Below are 18,545 nucleotides of genomic sequence, written 5' to 3' on the forward strand. Positions count from 1 at the left end.
ACAAAAAACCCAACAGAATTAAAACAATGTTCGTTCAATATCTTTACGGGTAACCATGTCACCAAACATGATATCACAACAGAAAAATATATAGTTGCACCGGAGGAATAAAGCCTTCCGCAAAGACCCTAATCTCTGCCTGTAGCCTACCGACAACCACTGTGGCTTGTTTTCAGTACTCGAACAGTTGTCGCCGTGCATGCACCGTCACCAGATATCGATCACACTGCTTCCTGGGAATGACACACGTCTATTTCAAGCATACCTTTTGAAAGTTTCCCCCGATCTGGGCCTACATGTTATAGTTAATCTAGATATGACTGATTAAGACAGTCCAAAAATGCATATTCGTTCCATCAACCGATGATGAATGAAGATATCGGGAAGGTCCAAGAGTCTCCGAAACGGATACAAAGAAACCGCATGCTGTACTTAGCGATGAGGACTGAACATCTACGTAAATCCAAGCACCCATATATTTTGATCAGCTATTTGATTTATCTATCGACTGTCTCTTTTACAAAACTCGATCAGCAGCTCTTCACGTCCTGTGGAACATCTGCCCGGACCCACTACGTACATTCACACACACACACACACACACACACACACACACACACATACATACATACACACGTATATGTTGTCAGGCTCCATGGGAGTTAAATCACAAATCCAATGTCTTCAAAAAGCTGCGACGGAGTGAATGGGAGGTATGAGAAATAGGATTATTCCATTCGCATAATTATACATGGACAAAATCAAAGGATAAAAGGATAAGAGTAAGAAGCTTTGGAAACTTGTTATTCGAATATACGTCAGCCAAAACGCCAAACCACCGTTTTGTTAAAGTCTCACTCTTGTTCACGTGCTTGCTTGCTTTTTTTTCTGGAGCCGAAAGAACCCCAACCCGAACAGACAACGCCATTGCCAAGCCGTCAGAGTTATTCTGGGCGGTCACATGATGCCTCTGCCCTTAACCCTTCTTCCCTCAAAGCCGGTGAATAGGAGAAAATTACTCCCCATGAGTAATATACTCCTAAGTAAAATGTTCGTACCATTATTACCGTAGTATTATTTTTCTTCTTCTTCTTCTTTTTCTTTCTTTTTTTTATTTTTTTATTTTTTAAATCAGTCGCAAACGTACAGGAATATTATTCCGTCCACACAAACATGCAACTGTATATAACCACCTGTTGAGTATTTCAATGAGCAGCAGCAGCAATGTGTGGGGTGTGGGGGGGAGGGCATGCAGGGGGCGTGGGGGGGATGCGCGCGTGTGTGTATGTGTGTAGTATGTGTGAACGTAAGAATGCATGCATGGGTGGGCAAGCGTGTACAAAGAAGGTAAAAAATTTCAAATGAGGGAGATTGTAGGAGGGGAATTATGCTTCATCTGGATTAACAGGTCCAGAGACTGCATGAATCTCTCGTGAAACACCGACCCCAGGGCCCCTGCGGGGCTTGCAGGGACACGATAAAAGCAGGGAGAAAACTCATGAATACAATGCCCTGCGGCGTCTTTCATCATGGCGGCGAGCAGAGCGCTTGAACCAACGCATCAATTTTAATGTCAGTGTCAAGAGCTTGTTAGGAAAAAGAAACATGAAAAGTGGGAGGTAAAAAAAAAACCAGAGAAGATGAAGGCAAGAAGAAAGATCAAAAGACTGAAGACGCCCACGCCTTTCTGGCGTGTTAAAGGTCCCACAGCCTTTTAACTGAAGCCATCGGGGCAGTGAATAGACCGCTGGAAGAGTTCCGTGCTTTCATGACTTAACTCTCTCCATACGAACGGCGAAAGCGACGACGTTAACAGCGTTTCACCCCAGTTACCACCATCAAAATATTACAAGCGGAAGGCTCTTACACTGAAGAGGTGAATGTTGACAAAGAATACCACATTTCTGACAACGGAAGCTAAAGGCTGGGTCATTGAGACACCCACTGGACATCCGAGGTGTCTGTGTAGAGGAGAAGAGAGGACTGGCCGTACTGAGTGAGTTAAAGGCCCCACAGCCTTTTAACTGAAGCCATCGGGGCAGTGAATAGACCGCTGGAAGAGTTCTGTGCTTACATGACTTAAAGAGGCGCGTCACATGTTCTGTGCTCTGGAAGGTGATTAGCTCTCAGAAGATGCTGGCAACAATGGCGATCGGGAGTGGAAGAACACACGATTTTTTTTTTTTTTTTTTTTTTTTTAATCAATAGATTTTTTGCTTCATATTATTCTTATTGTGCATACGATGGTACTTTATTGTACAGAGCTTGGAAATAGCAATGGAGGCCATCAACTGAAGAAATGGAGTCCATCACATGTTTGCTGCTTTTGTCCATGTCGATCGCCTTTGAGTGAAAGTTAGATGCGCATGTCAGTACAAGATCCAAGATGGCCACGAAACTCCCCGTCGGTCTGTTCATACCCTTTGTGTTTCGGGCTCGGCACAGGAAGGCGGGGCCCAATTCTCTATTTCTACAGTTTTAATCGTCCCCAAACGAAGTACCCGTTCACACCTGGTTGGGATGCGCAAAACCGGAGTGAAGTGTCTTTCCCAAGGACACGACACCATGCCGAAATTGAACAGGGCCTCGGACCCGACCTCATCACTAACGGACGCTGAGGAAGTGGTCAGCCGGACAGTTTTAACTCTCTCCATACGAACGGCGAAAGCGACGACGTTAACAGCGTTTCACCCCAGTTACCACCATCAAAATATTACAAGCGGAAGGCTCTTACACTGAAGAGGTGAATGTTGACAAAGAATACCACATTTCTGACGACGGAAGCTAAAGGTTGGGTCACTGAGACACCCACTGGACATCCGAGGTGTCTGTGTAGAGGAGAAGAGAGGACTGGCCGTACTGAGTGAGTTAAAGGTGTTCTAGAAAACAGCAGTAAAAGTTGATTTAAGAATAATAATAATAATAATAAAGTGATCTTCAGCCTGTGCTGTCCAGTGCTATCCTGTCCCGTACCGAGTTGTACTCACTGTGCCAAACTGCAGCGCACCGTACGTGCTACTGTAGTACATAGTACATATGATCCAGTCAACCCACAGAGAAAAGTTCTTTGGGTTTAACTATGCGCACGTAAAAGAATCCACGGCAACAAAAGGTTTATCCCTGGCCAAAATATGAAGAGAAAAAATTCAAATTTTATAGGAAATTCCAGACAGAAAAAAAAGGGGGGAGGGTGCTGCGCCGTAGCCACGCGCTGTCCCTGAGAAATGCAAGCTGCACATAAATCTGTTGTGACAGAAGATACCACAAAACAATTAAATAGAAAACAATGCAATGAAATAATCTGACAAGTGAATTGTCGTTCATGTGGAACATCTTACAGTCAGTCCGGCACGTGGCCGTTGTTGCATTTTTGTTTCCAAGCGAGGACAGGGAGGTGGAAAGAATAACTCTGACAGACAGACAGACAGACAGACAGAGACGGATGCTTCAATCGACAAATCCGTAATACCAGTGAAAAGATCTCATGTTCGTGTTTTCTGCCTTTGAAAATGTCGCGCTTGTATGTGTGTGTGATTGAGTGAGTGAGTGCGTGAATGAGAGAGAGAGAGAGAGAGAGAGTGTGTGTGTGTGTGTGTCAGTGTGCACGTGCGCAAGAGTGTGTGTGTGTTTACACGCACCTTCTTGCTCGAAAAAAGGAAGAAGTTCCGCGATGAAAATCTGCGTGAACATTTGTCTGGGGAGAAGAGCGGAGAGAACAAATGGACGCTGACTGAATAAGATAACTGGAAGACCTTTCGAGAGTTTTATTCCGTTGCCCCCTGGGTCACGCCCCACCCCCACCCCAACCCCCTTTCCCTCACATGCCCAGGACAATTGTGGTTGTGGGTTCTTAAAACAGCTTCCTCTCGAACTGCCCTCCACTTTCTTAAGTGAACAGACTTTTTGTTAAAAATTCGTTGATCCAAGACACTTGACGGATGAACAGAAATGTACGTTCTAAGGTCATGCAGAACACACAACAACACACACACACAGACATGCAACCACTTACCTGTGGCAATCTTGACGTCACTGCATGCAGACGACACGGTGTCGGTGTCAGCCATTTTGAAAGGGACACAGAAAGTAATGGAAGTCGTGTGGGATTGATAAATAAACCCCATGCTGTTTTCCCCTGTTGTGGTGAAGTGTTGCATCCAGCCACAAAGGGTGCACCAAACATTTCACAACTGTCAATGTTTTCTTCGTGCAGGCACATTTCAACCAAATGTGATAAAACTTCTTGACTTCAAATCTAAAATCACTTTGTAAAATATCGCTTTCAATTTTGATTTTGACCTTATGCCAAGTTTTTGTTTTTTTCAAAATTCTCGATTTAACACCCGCGACAAAGTCTCGGCACTAAAACAGGATATTACATTACCATTATCGGCATGTCATGCCTTGTCACACACGTTACCTTCTTGTGTTTTCACCACAGAAAGTTATCACGAAGATCGGGGAAGCAGCTGACTCGACCAGTGCACACCTGTGTCATTCCTGCGCGAGTTCAAATTTTACGACCTTCCTTTAAAATACATTCATCATCATCATCGTCATCATCATCATCCAGTTGACGGCCACAATCGTCATGTCGATTACTCTGACGCGACTAGAGGGTTGCGTGGAGATAGAGATGCTGTCGTATAGAAAAGATAAAGAACTAGACAGATGAGGGATGAAGTTAACATTACACCTCCTCAATGTGGGTTTTATCAGCAGACTACTACTTTTCGCTCTTCACCCTCTCAGGGGCTAGCTGATCCCAGTCCTCCAGAAGGGAGGGCTGGGCCCAAAAATAAATTAAAAAATCAAAATGTTCTAAAGAGTGGGGGTATTTGGGAGGGGGGGGGGAGTGCCTAATTCTACCTACTCTAACTACTTCTTTTGCGGTTTTCAGTTTTCTTGAGTCAAGGAAAGGGTCAAGGGTGTCGGCTGCCATTGCTGTTTCGAGCAGCGTATTCCAGTCTGCGATGGTTCTAGGCAGAACGGAGGATCCTCTGTATTGGGTCCTACACTGGATGCGGCTCAGCTGCTGTAGGTGTCCTCTTCTCAGTCTGGCAGGGGCAGGGCCAGCTTGCTTCTATTCACAATTGCCTCATTGTTGAGGAGTTTACGCAGCATAGCTTGCCGATCACTAATTTCACCTGTCTAAAAGTGTACCTGCCCTGTTTTATTTTCGTCTGTGCATGCCTTGATGCATGCCATTTATTGGCAGGTGAGCTGAATATTATGAACGACGTGGGACTATTCTGGACATTGCTCCCTGGCGCAAAGGCAGGCGTGTTGCAAAGCTTTGTGGATGTCAAGATGGGAGTCATCCGTGTTTATTATCCAGCTTTTGTATTCCGTTGTGTTGTAGACTGTAGCAATGTAGTGTAATGTAGTGTAGTGTATTACGTTCTTATCACGATGTGTTCTGTGTATGAGCTGTCATCATTGCAGATATGAAAAGAGGTGACAAGATGGGGAAAGTGACTGTCCCGAAGAGGAGGAAGGGGGGCTTTTTTCTTATCCCCCCCCCCTCTACCCCCATACTCCCCAACCCCTCCCCAAGTTACTGAACATGCTGAGCCTCATCAGATGTCCGTGAATTGTACTGTGTATCAGTGGCTCTTTCCGTTTCCATCATGGCTGTCAACGTTTCAACTCCATGTGCATATAACGATCCCGGAAAACTCCGTATTGTGTACCGGTACACACGCACACATTCAGATAATTATGTATACCGCGCACACCCATGTGAATCTCTTTACAAGAACGAAAACAAATGGTGACATTTTGCTGCACATCAACCACCCCACACACACATGTTCGCGTCCGGACCTTCAGGCATATGAGATCATGTGTGGAACAGAGAAGGAAAAACAATGTTATTTCCGTTTCATGGAAGCCATCACTTTCGAAAGTAATTATTGCTTCGACCCTTTTTATTCTTTTTGGTCAACAGATTTCAAACTGGGTTTATTTTCTGTTTTGTTGTTTTCTTCCCGTTTCTTATTTCTGTCTTAAATTCTTCGACATGTTCTAGTTTCTAAACTTGGGCTGTTTTCGGTGTGTGTGTGTGTGTGTGTGTTTTCTTCAGCTTGCCTCATCTTCGCTGTTTTCAGCTTTTCTTTCTCCTATATCCTCACGTTGTTTGTTTCATAACACAGACACAAAATCGGCTTTCCCTTCTCCCTTCTCCTTCATCCTTCAGATCTTCGCCTCCAACTCCTCCCTCGTCTTCCTTTTCTCCGAATGTATAATAGACTCGAAGTGGAACAATAAGTAGTTGATATGTGCTTGTAGCATTCCCGTGTCTAACTCAAGCTCATGAACGTCCTCGAAATTTGGAACACATTCATTTTGCTTTATCTGGAGTAAAATTTCCCCCAAGACAAATTTCTCGTGATACGTCGAGCCAATTCTTTCCGCACAGGCACAGTTTCAGTAGCTCAAGGAGGCGTCACTGCGTTCGGACAAATCCATATACGCTACACCACATATGCCAAGCAGATGCCTGACCAGCAGCGTAACCCAACGCGCTTAGTCAGGCACAGTAGAGAGGGATGGAGAAAGAGTGAGGGAGGCAAAGAGGCGCACAGAGACAGTGTGTTTGTGTATGTGCATACACATAATGCAATTCTTTTCCGAAGAGTAATCACAGTACACGCATCACCCTTCCCTGCTCCCGCACACACATTTGATTGGATTCACGCCGAGCAGATCTCACAAACATTACACCAATGTAACAGCATCGTGCAAATGAAGGAACGAGTCAAAAAACAACAACAAAGAAAAACACAAAAAAAGTGGAAAAACCCCCTTCTCTCATGATCATGCGTGCAAGTATGTGTACATGTACAGGGACAGCAGTATGTTAGTGTAAAACACGTGTGAATTGTTATAGGCTCTACCTGGTGTGGGCGCATGTGTGTGCGAGTCTGCGTGCGAATGGCAGAGTGCACACATGCTTGGCTGTTTTTGGTGATACAGTAATACGATGGCTGTAATAGTTTGTGAGTGATTTTGTTTTTTATACAAATTCATTAGTTCAACAGGTGACAGAACACACTCTTCTTTAGATTTTGATTTGTGTGTGTATGTGTGTGTGTGTACAAGGCGTGAGAGGTCAAATGTACGTCTTGTTCAACCACCAGATTCACGGGGAACAATCTAAGGGACAGTACTGTGTGCCACAACATGGGCATCGTAATTATCTCCCTTGCGTCGACTTCACAGACATGGAAAAACAGAGCTGGTAGAGGTATGGAGGCGAGACGTGTAAGGAGAGGGTGATGGTGAAGGAGGTTTATTTGAGAGAATGTCTAAATTGGTAGTGTAAGAAACCAATTCCAGATGTGCAACATCACATGCTGTCATGACTGTGCAACATCATTAACAAATGGCACAACCTATGAATGTATTTATTCCAAGCCACAATGTCAGTTTTCCATTTCTTTTTCATAAAAAAAAACAAAAAACTATACCTACAGTCTCAACTTTCAAAACTAGAATCCTTTTATGTATGGGGAACAGGTCTCAGGTGCATGTTCCCTGACGCAGAGGTGAAGTTGCAGAACCTGTTCATGGCAGGAAGGAAAAAATGTCCCAACAACAAATAAAAATAAGGAAAAGAAAAAGAACAGGATAATTAAAATACTCATACACACTTATTTTGTCCACAGTTGAAAGTTCTTTATTCCATTCTGAATGAGAAATGAGCATGATGAATGAATAATTCACTACAAGGATACGACTACATGGTAAAATTTCCAATGCTCCTGTACAGAATGTTTTGCTGCTTGAACTCTCCTCAGCAGCATGCTCTCACATTCCTTGCCACAAACACGCACAACTGTTCAAGTCTTCTGGGAAATACTTTTGAATGAAACAGCCTCCTTATTCTTGAAGCTGCTGGTAAATTCACCAGATTGTTGTCATATGAACTCATATTTCTGCTTGTAATAATTTGGCAGCTATTATCCCATCTGCCTTTTGATATTTTCAAGAATGCTTATGCAAGCAAAATAACTGTAAATCATTCATATTTTTGTCAATTTCCAGAAACTGTTAAAAGGATTTTACCCTGTGTGTGTGTGTCCATTCAGCCACTGTAGAAATGTGCATACATATTATACACATGCATGCGTCTGTGCACTTGGATGTGTCTGTGGTGTTGGTGGTTGTGGTGTGCATATGTAAAATTTGCATGTGAATCAGTTTCATCTGCAAAAGTCACATGTCCAGCCACCCACATGAGCAAAACTCAAAACCTAGTTTGGCAAAACAGTCCTTTAAAAACAAGCAACCATCAACTTCTTCAAAATGACAATGACATTATGAACATTTGTGCAAGATATGAAAATGTCAAAAAAATGTCAGTGACCCATTTCTTCTTTTTATACAACACTTGCTTTTTCAACACAAGGAAAGTCACGATGTCTGGTAGATTCACTTGTTCACCAACAACATCTTCAGAGGCAGGTTAACTTTACAGCTTGCTTTGGAATCCGTCTAGATCAAGTCCGCAACTGAAACAGTACAAAGAAGCCAACCATATTTACATTTATTTTCAGTCCATTATGTGCTTATTACCAGTTTCATCTCATGGGAAAGAAAAATAAAAATGGTTATTATCATTATTACAGTTATTATTGTAAGATACATTTACACAGGATATAAAAATACTGCTAAATATCCCCCACCTCCCTCTCAAAGAAAAAAAAAAGTAACCTGTTTTTGTATAACAAATGTGAGAGAGTTCAGAAGTAAGAGGGTCAGAAACCGTAAATAATAAGTTATATTAATGTCACAGGCATCACTTTTTCTTCCCATCCGCTGCCACAATCAGCACTTCAAGGACTGATAAGAATTAATGTCACCACATGACAAGATGAATTTCTATTATAACAAATGAATACTTCTTTACAAAAGGTTACCATTTAGTTCTGCTAATAGTATTACTTATAAATATATCTCCCAAACACTTACCGTTCATGGGCATTTCGTCAATCTGTGTGGAGTAGTACTGTTCAATATCACGCAAGATCCTGATGTCGTCATTCTTCACAAAGTTGATGGCTACACCCTTCCTGCCGAAACGACCTGACCGACCAATTCTGCAGAGTGGAAAGGTCACAAATTTGTTTTAAAAAAATGCATGTAATAGTGCCAGCATTTCTCTAATTTACTATCTAGGATGCATGTACTCATATATCATTTGGAAATGCTTACATGTACTTAAACACTCAATGTCTACATATACATATAAATTGTGCAGTATTATCATTTACGTATTTACATCCCAAATAAAAATCACATCATCTGCAATTTTCTCTCTGTGCATACTTATCAATACAAAAATAAGCTTTAAAAATAAGCTTCATTTCGAACTGTGTACAAACAAAACTGTGTACAACTATATAATACAGCTCATGCTCTGTTCAGTTAAAGGCAATATGCTAGACTCACCTGTGAATGTACAATTCACGATTGTTGGGCAGATCATAGTTGATGACCAGGGACACCTGCTGGACATCAATGCCACGTGCCCACACGTCAGTTGTGATCAGTACCCGACTGAAACGTGAAAAAAATTGTCTTCATCACAACACGCTACATCATGGTCAAATTTAGATTCATGAACACATTCTCATCACTAAGTCCCTCTCTCATACACACATACACAGAAAAATATACAAGCACGCACCAGCACAAATAGATAATGTTTATGTGCCAAAAACAAGTAGTCAGATGTGCTCAGCTTTTATAATGTATCAGTTTCACTGCCAGCTGCTAAGTTACACTCAGAAAGCATGGAACATTCTAAGACATTGCACTCACCTATCTCCCGCACGGAACACTTTCATGATGGCCTCTCTCTCTTTCTGTGGCATGTCACCATGCATGGATGACACAGTAAAGTTGGCTTCTCTCATCTTTTCTGTCAACCAGTCCACCTGCAAAAACATGACATTGAGAATATTTCTGCATTCTGCTCAGTATGTCCCTAAAAGAAATGCTTCCGCTGTCTGACGTACCATATTATGCAGACCTTACTGTTTGCCTGCAACTTTATGTCAAATAGTAGTTCTACTTGTTCACTGCCAATACACAAGAATCAGATTCAGTTCTATTGTTGTTTACACAAAACTAAAGCCATTATCTAATGAACTCCAGGTCACAACTTTTCACTACGTAATGCATAGGGGTTAATATTAATTAACATTAATTACATTGAGTGGCAATAACAATTAGTGGAAGATAGCATTTGTGCATGTAAATCTTGCACACTCTATTTCTGGATGTGTTTGCTTGTTGACGGTTTCCGCTAGAATTTTGACACACCAAACACCAACAAGTAAATCACTCTTACAGACATATGAATGCATGCATACACTCATTCACACACACTTTAACATGCAGCTGGCTCAGTTTCGAGGTTCTGAGGTTCTGACAAGTCATCAGATGTGCTCAGTTTTTATACTGTCATCACTGCCAGCTGTTAAGCTGTTGCGAACAACATGTATGCAAATTATGAGCAGAACAGCCTTTCATGTTGCTTTTACTTTACCTTCCTCTTGGTGTTGCAGAAGATGACAGCCTGTGTGATGGTCAGCGTGTCATACAAGTCACACAGTGTGTCAAACTTCCACTCCTCCCTTTCCACAGCCACGAAGAACTGCTTGATGCCTTCCAGCGTCAGTTCATCACTGAAATCAACCATGAAGGTCCAAGTTACTAACAATGAATACCTGTGTAAAAATCACGTGAAATCTACTATGGTGCCAAGTGATATCTTCTTTCATTTATAATCATTTTCACCACCATACTGAAATAACAAAAACTTGGTGCATTTAGTCATCATTTAATACCAATATAAACTTCACCTGACACTTTAAACAGAAAATTTGTAAGTGTGTGGTATCACCCAAATGACAGTAAAGTAGCCTCTGGCTAATGCATCTGATCCATAAGACCTGAAACAGTATGAAAAGTATGTAGACCCTACCTGGCAAAGAAAAAAAAGGCATACAAAAACAAATATTCTTCCGGAACAAAGTTGACCCAGAGCAGAACACTGCTAATTCATCAAATATCAATCACTGATCACATTGCACAGACCCTTGTTATGTCAACTATATGAATACAAGCAACCAAAGATCTTACCGCTTGACGAGGATACGGATGGGATCTGTCATAAATTTGTTGGTCATCTCCAAAATTTCATGGGGAAGTGTGGCTGAGATGAGGATCACTTGTGTTGCAGGGGGCAAGTAGCGATACACATCATAGATCTGTTCTTTGAAACCTGAAAGAAATCCAAGTCAGTTTCATTTGCAAACCCACTGCATTTTGGGGATTAAACACTGGTAAACAGATTTAAACATAATACATCTGACATGAATTTTATAAATAAAACACAGGTACACGGAAGTAAATATATATATCATCTAACTTAAACACTGGTTCAATAGGTAAAAAAAAATTTTAAACACAATTATCACAACATCTCTGACTATTACAAAAAAAACCAGAAACATTGTAACAAAAAAAAACCGAAGATACATAATGATAATGTAAACAAGAGAACATATAACAATAAAATTCCTTATCAATGTATTTAGTCATATCAATGTGTAATCTCCTAAAAATCTCAAAATGTCAAAAAAGGCTTTCTTCTTGGCAATACTCAATGTAATGAGCATAGTAAGTAACAAATAAACAAACCTTTGTTGAGCATCTCATCAGCTTCATCGAGAATCAGCATCTTGATAGATCTTGTTCGAAGATTCCTTCTCTTGATCATGTCTGAAAACAATTTTTTTTAATGGTTACATTTTCGTCTTTTGGGTCTAGATACTCTGAAACCTCATAAAACAAATGGAAGTCTATTTTAAAAAAACCACCTCCATTGACAAAGAAAGGCGCAAAACATTATAAAACCAGAAACTCTGTAGCATTCTGACATGAGTTTACTTATCTTGCAAATGTAGGTGAACATAACAACTTTCCTAAAACAGAGAAAGAAAAAAACCATGTGAAACTGTATCATAACGATAACAATGCAAAAGAAACATAAGCAACAGCAACAAAATGACAAAAAATAAACTGAGACATAACACAAAGATCAAAGTATTCACTGACAAAAACACTGAACATTACCAAAGACTCTGCCTGGGGTGCCTGACACCACATGCTGCCCAAAATCCAGTTTTCTGATGTCTTCCCCGATACTGGTCCCACCAATACAGGCATGACACTGCACATTCATGTAGTCCCCCAGAGCAAGCATCACCTGAAACAAGGACATATATACATAATCATGGTAATGTAAAAAAAATTTTAAAGTAAAATAATAGTAATACTATTACTTACTATAGTATACAGTACTTATATGGCGCAAATTACCCATATAATGGACTTTATGTGCCTCACATAAGACATTAATTATGTCATGTACAATAGTCCAGGGGTTATGGCCCAAAACATACAAGAGTGATGGATCTTCATTGCTGCCCTTCATGTGAGAGGGCATAATAATGGTCAGTAAATAGGTACGTACAATACTGCGTAATTTGTAAACGATTCATATAAAATGATTATTTCAGGCACTCTTACTGAAGCTTCCTGACAAGCTGATTCCTGTGCCTACTTCCTCCTTCAGTTACCTATATCAAAAGTATTTAAAAAAATATAATACATAAATTAAATAAATTTACTTTTCTTTAACCAGTTCAGTGTCAGAGAATTTTGTAAAAAAAAAAAAAAAATTTTTTAAAGTGCTCTCCCCTTGCCAGGGAATTTTGAGGATTCGGGGGTAATAAATCACAAAAAATTTTAGCACAAAAGCTATGAGTGATACAGAAAGAAAGTAAACTTTGTGAAGAAAAATGCATGTAGATTCTGCTTCTGGGCTCCCTTACCCAATTAGGTTGATTGCAGATAACTGTTCAGGATTGTAAAGTCAAGATAATGATTTTTGGGCAAAAAAAAGTCTATTTCCACCTCTACATAATAACATCCATAAAGAAAAGAAACAAAATACAGCATGAAATAGCATGCCTGTTGTCAGATTATACCTGTGGAAGAAATTAAAACAGGCTATAAGTTTATAAAAACAAATCACAGCTCGTGCAGACATGTAAATAAATCACTGTCCCCTTCATGAACTCTGGCTGACATTCATCCTATCGTCTTACATCACTCCTCTCCCCCTCTTCCCCTTCTTCCAACACTCACAGCTCGAATTCTGTCAGTCATAGCCACTTGTTCAAAAAAAGCTGTCTGACTGGATAGATGGACTGAATTACCATAAAATGGGGCTGTCAGTTTCATCACTGTCATTGTCAATCACCTTCATTTTCAAACCAATCATCAGACAAGAGAGTTCCTTCTCCATCGCGAAATCTGTCCACAACCACAAGCAGAGCTTTCAGAATTGTGTAAATCTGCTGACTGAGACAATTTGCTTTACTGGACACAGTTTTCAACGCATTATTTTGCACATGATGCAACCCCATTTTCCATGCGCATATCACGTGGTCAGTTAGCAAATTATTATCCAGTAGAAAGGGGTCTTCTACCTGATGAATGTTCATTTAAATAGTATTTTTATAATCCAGACACATCAAGGTAACTGTTCAGAGTCTGTTTATGTGAACTGAACCATACTCCAATGAACTTATGAAGGAAAAATCAGAACATACGCAGGATGTCAGTGGATGTCTTATAGGCACTATGGCAATACTTTTTGTAGGACGTCAGCTGATGTCTTATACTATAGGCACTCTGCTGGTTAATCTCACTCAGCACAAAGTAATACCAATACTAATAGCAAATCTATCAAGCTTACCTTCTGGATCTGATTGGCCAGTTCTCTTGTGGGTGACAGGATGAGAGCCTGGGTTTCCCGTAACTGCATATCCAGACACTGCAGAACGGAGATGGAGAATGTGGCTGTTTTACCAGTCCCGGACTGAGCTCTGTAATCATCATCATTCATTGACCATGATGCAAACTCCAGGGAAAAGTGCAGACAATGCTTGAAAAACAACAACAACAAAATCCAGAATGAGCTTACCTATACTTATAAATTTTTTTTTTTTTTTTGCTGCCCCATCATCTGCACCGTTTCAGTGGCATTACTCCCACGCCGCTCATTTAGATTCCCCCGTACACGGCCACACCCGGGTTCGTCTGTCGCAGTTCCAGCGTCGGCAGTCCACAGGGAACCATCGATGTTAGGTCGCCTGGAGGCCACACACCAGAGGAGACCCTGCACTGCTGCTGAGTCACTTCGGTGGTGTTCAGTGGTGCCTGTTCTGTTTTAACGTACTTAGGACACCACCTACTAAGCCCCCTACTAACGACAATAATGGCTTAGTCGCGGAGCCAGACTGAGTGAGCGTCTCTCCCAGAGTGGAGACCGCCACCACGTCCCTCAAACAACAGCCCCCCATGAATCTGCCGACACTGACGACATTGACAGGACTCACCCCAAGCACGGAAGTGGAGGGGCATCGAAACTGAGGTCACCATGAGAGCAGGGCATGAAAGGCCACAGACTTTGAGACTATTTTGTTTTTATATTGATGACGATGAAGGAGGAGGAGGATGACGATGATGATGACGATATTGCTATGGAGGTCCATTTTGGTTTGGGACTGCGTGACAAGGCTGTACTCTACGCTTCCTGTCATAATGATATCCCGGCGTTAACCAGGCCCGAGAGATACAGACACTTGCAGTGTTGGTCAGGTAATTAGAGCAACACACCCAAAGACGCATCCTTGAAGTGGATGACACTCGACTGTGTGGTCCCAGTCTCCCCATTTAAGCCCACAGCACACTCAACTCTGGGTAGGAGCCGGCCACGGACCGAAAAACCCACCTCCGCTGGGATTCGAACCCGCGTCCTCCCAGCCGTCAGTCCGCGACGCTAACCACTTCGCCACGGCAGCTGGTCATATACATATAAATCTTTGTTACTCGTAGACCAGATAACCACAAAGGGCCATGTTAGGGGCGCAGAATGAGTTAATGTGACAGATAATTAGTAAAATACTTACAAGTACTATGCTGTAAATCCCTCTATGGTAAAACTTTCTTCTCTTAGTTTAAGAGCAAGCTGCAGGGTAAATTGCACAAATATTGTTACGCTCATTCAAATGCCTAGAGCATTCTGCAGTGAAGCCTCACCTGATCATTTTGCCCATTCAAGAATGCCTCACACCTGTTAAATTACACATCACAAAAATATTCAGCATTGTAAAATCTTGATGATCCTCTTCCTCTTAATGTCTTATAGTTTGATAAGTAGCTTTGGTGACTATTAACATGCAAAACAATTCCAGCTTTCTCACGAACTGTCAAGAAACACAACCGTGAACAATATAAAAAAATATATAAAATTTTAAGTTCAAATTAAAACCTCGAACAACAGCTCTTTTTTTTTTCTTCTTTAAAAAAAAAATATATATATATATTATTCATATTTCAGTTTTTCAGCTGCCATTTCCTAGTTATGCCAGTGAGTATACATTATTACACAGACTAAGAACAAAACAATGCATTTGAAAGTTGTCTACTGTTATTACAATGTGAATATTTGAATACTTACTGTGCAATCACATCTCTTCCTTTGACAATTGGCTTCACAGCTCTCTGTTGAATTGCTGAGGGTTTTTCAAAACCTGCAAGGAAACCACACACACACACACACACACACACACACACACACACAAAAATACAGGTTTAAATTGAGAAATCATTCTTAGAACAGTACAGCTTAAGACTGGTGAGAACAAAAGGAGCCAAAAAGCAAAGACCATGGGTCATTCAAACTATGTGTAAGCACCGAGTGACCAGATATTGGAAGACAAGTGTACGCCTGAGGTTGGCAAAAACAGGATGGTCACCACTACTGTGAAGATGCTCAAACCGACAATTCTTTACACGTTTACGCCCTCCACCCTACCCCCTTTACTGGCTTTACATGACTAGTCCATGTACAGAACCTGTGTGATGCTCTATTCACTCAATCATTTTACATCCTATAATAAAGTATAATAAGGAAACTAAAACATCAGTCATTACATCTCCATGAGTTCGAGTTTGCTTCTAATTGTGCTTGAATTTAGCTCAAGTGTATTTTTGGTAAAATACTAAATAGTTTAGATAAAAACAATCTTTTTATTTGGTCAAGTTAGATCAATAAATGGCATGCAATGTTCAACATCCAATCGGAGCACAGGTGAAAAGCTAACTGGAAGCGGAGGTTACACTTACTTGGTTGCTATGTTGCTTATTGCTGTATTGGCGAGGTTCATGTGTGCAGCTCTTTTCAAAACACAACACTGCAAATTCCCTTTCTCTCTTCAGTCCATGTGTTAATGAGTCGTAAAACTAAGTAAAACTAAATCTAATGTCTCTAGTCTATGTGTTAATCATCGGTTGAAATGAAACTACAAGAGCATCACTGACTGAATGAATATTGCCAATTTGGTTATTATTTTTTCTTCTGAGTTGACAGCATGATGATGATGTGTGTATGTGAACTGCCCCCCACTGTATTCATACATGTGTGGTGCACAGTAAGACTTGAATCACACATTACCCCTAAAGAAATGAATGCACATCCAGAGGTGACTACCAGAGTCAGACTCAAGAGTGTGTACAAGGAAAGAAGAGAAGTGTGTGGGGTCTGGTTTGTCCGTGGATGCAACCCAGAATGACCATGCTTGTCAATATGTCATTGAACAAGAGTATGGCAAAGGACAAAACCTAGTTTCCTTACTTTATACTAAATGTCAGCTCTGCACTTTACTTTTACATTGTAATCATGTGATAATCATCAGTGACCAGCATTTTACACATTGCTGAGTAACATTCAAGGATGCACAGGCATGGGTCTATATAAGTGAGCTACAAAATTTATATAGCTAAATAATATATGCATGCAGTCAAGGCCTAAGCACATTGGGTCATGCTGCAGGTGAAGCAACTGGATAGCTCAGTAGCTGGAGTAGAATATATGGATTTGTCCAAACGAAATGTCCCCTCTTTGAGATATTGAATATGAAACTTAAACTAAGTCATACAGATATATATATATATGCTTAACAAGCAACATGAACTGTTGCTCTTGTTGAGAACCCCCCCCCCCCTGCCTCTCCCCTCTCCCCCCCCCAAAATGGAAAATTGAGAGAACTACTAATCACTTTACACACACAAGTATTGTTAATGTTAGTGTGGCTATTGTTAGTCTTTTGTTCTTTTGAAACAAACTGTGGGTCTCTGCTCATAAATGCTGAAAACGTTCAAAGGCCTGAAGTTGCATGCCTTTGTCTAAGACAACAACAGTAAACTGAGTAACACAAGCTAGATAATGTATTACTATAATTATATTAGCATTATATCATAATTCATTACAAAGAAGTTGAAATTGTATGCCTATGCGGCATAGTATGCCATCATCATCATGTATCACTAAAACGAGTAAAAGTAACACCAAATATGTTATAGTACTGCATGTGGTAACACAATTCTTTTACTGTTTTAAGTTATTTAGCATACAATAACAAACATGTAGTGATGTACTGTCAGTTACAGTGCGTGTTTGCTGTATAACAAAAAGTGTCCATCACTACAACTGATACTTCTTTAAACGTAAAAAAAACAACACCTTTTAAATCAAAGAAAAAATGTAAAGACCTTCGGTGGCTTTACTTTGGTTTTAGACATCTCACCCATGAAGAGAGTTTTCAGAATAGACACTGTATCATACAACTGTATACAAGATTACAACTGTACCACACATGAGTGACACACACATGAGTGACATATATACTACAATGACATGTTAATGATTGTAACATAAATCTTATATGATCATAGAATCACTCAAATGCGACTTCCTGTCCAAAATTTAATTCTAGCATCTATATCTTCTACATGTACAGCTGGAATACAAACATATGAAAGGCTTTCTATTTTCAGAGTGTGTAGATCACCGATCAGTTTCAGTTACAGCCTACTCTGTCACAAACTGACAAAGAAAATTACAGGAGCTTCAAACACCGGAAACCTTAAAGACATTAAGCATGCTATTCCCGAATAAGAAAACAGTGATATGTTAGTCTTAATTCAAAAACACGTTTTTATGAGAATGAGACCGAGAAGTGTGAGTCAAGTTAAACCTTGAAACCGCCAACGGCAAACAGTAAAATTAATGCACCTCACACACGCACTGCGAAGTATTATGCCCACGTGCAGATATGAAACAGTCAATGTTCTTCTGAGACTTACCGTAGGCATATATTCCTCTTAAGAGCTCTTCTCGAAGCCCCATGTTGTCGAATGTAGGTGTAACATCCACATCTTCACTTGTTTCGAACTCCACAGCCCGCAAATCTTCCTGCATAACGCGTCTCGCTCCCTTCGCCGCCATTTTGACTGTGTGTGTGTGTTTTCGGTGGTTATCGTTCTTTTATAAGTTAAGGCCACGTGACTACTGCCCACCCTTTGACAGTTTTTATTTTCACGGAACCGCTTCCGCC

The 18,545-nt window shown here is 40.7% G+C and overlaps 1 protein-coding gene across 1 annotated transcript; it reads right to left on the bottom strand.

The window, feature by feature from the left end:
* Window positions 1–7,393: 7,393 nt before the first annotated feature.
* On the bottom strand, window positions 7,394–18,456 carry LOC143281246 (eukaryotic initiation factor 4A-III-like). The gene is made up of 11 exons (XM_076586355.1): window positions 18,295–18,456; window positions 15,608–15,680; window positions 13,841–13,970; window positions 12,151–12,283; window positions 11,716–11,796; window positions 11,155–11,296; window positions 10,559–10,697; window positions 9,829–9,944; window positions 9,457–9,564; window positions 8,977–9,104; window positions 7,394–8,516 (listed from the first exon to the last, which is right to left on the bottom strand). The coding sequence occupies exons 1-11, from the start codon at window positions 18,434–18,436 to the stop codon at window positions 8,500–8,502; spliced, it is 1,209 nt and encodes a 402-aa protein (XP_076442470.1). The 5' UTR covers window positions 18,437–18,456; the 3' UTR covers window positions 7,394–8,499.
* Between the last annotated feature and the right edge of the window lie 89 nt (window positions 18,457–18,545).

The sequence above is a fragment of the Babylonia areolata genome, chromosome 4 (genome assembly GCF_041734735.1).
Source record: "Babylonia areolata isolate BAREFJ2019XMU chromosome 4, ASM4173473v1, whole genome shotgun sequence".
NCBI lineage: Eukaryota > Metazoa > Mollusca > Gastropoda > Neogastropoda > Buccinidae > Babylonia > Babylonia areolata.

Excerpts from the sequence above, each read along its gene's own strand:
- LOC143281246 (XM_076586355.1), bottom strand. The coding sequence starts at position 18,436 with ATGGCGGCGAAGGGAGCGAGACGCGTTATGCAGGAAGATTTGCGGGCT. Across the intron at positions 13,971-15,607 it reads GGAAGAGATGTGATTGCACA|AGCTCAGTCCGGGACTGGTA; the intron begins GTAAGTATTCAA and ends TGATGATTACAG. Across the intron at positions 9,945-10,558 it reads TCTGCAACACCAAGAGGAAG|GTGGACTGGTTGACAGAAAA; the intron begins GTAAAGTAAAAG and ends ATGTTTTTGCAG.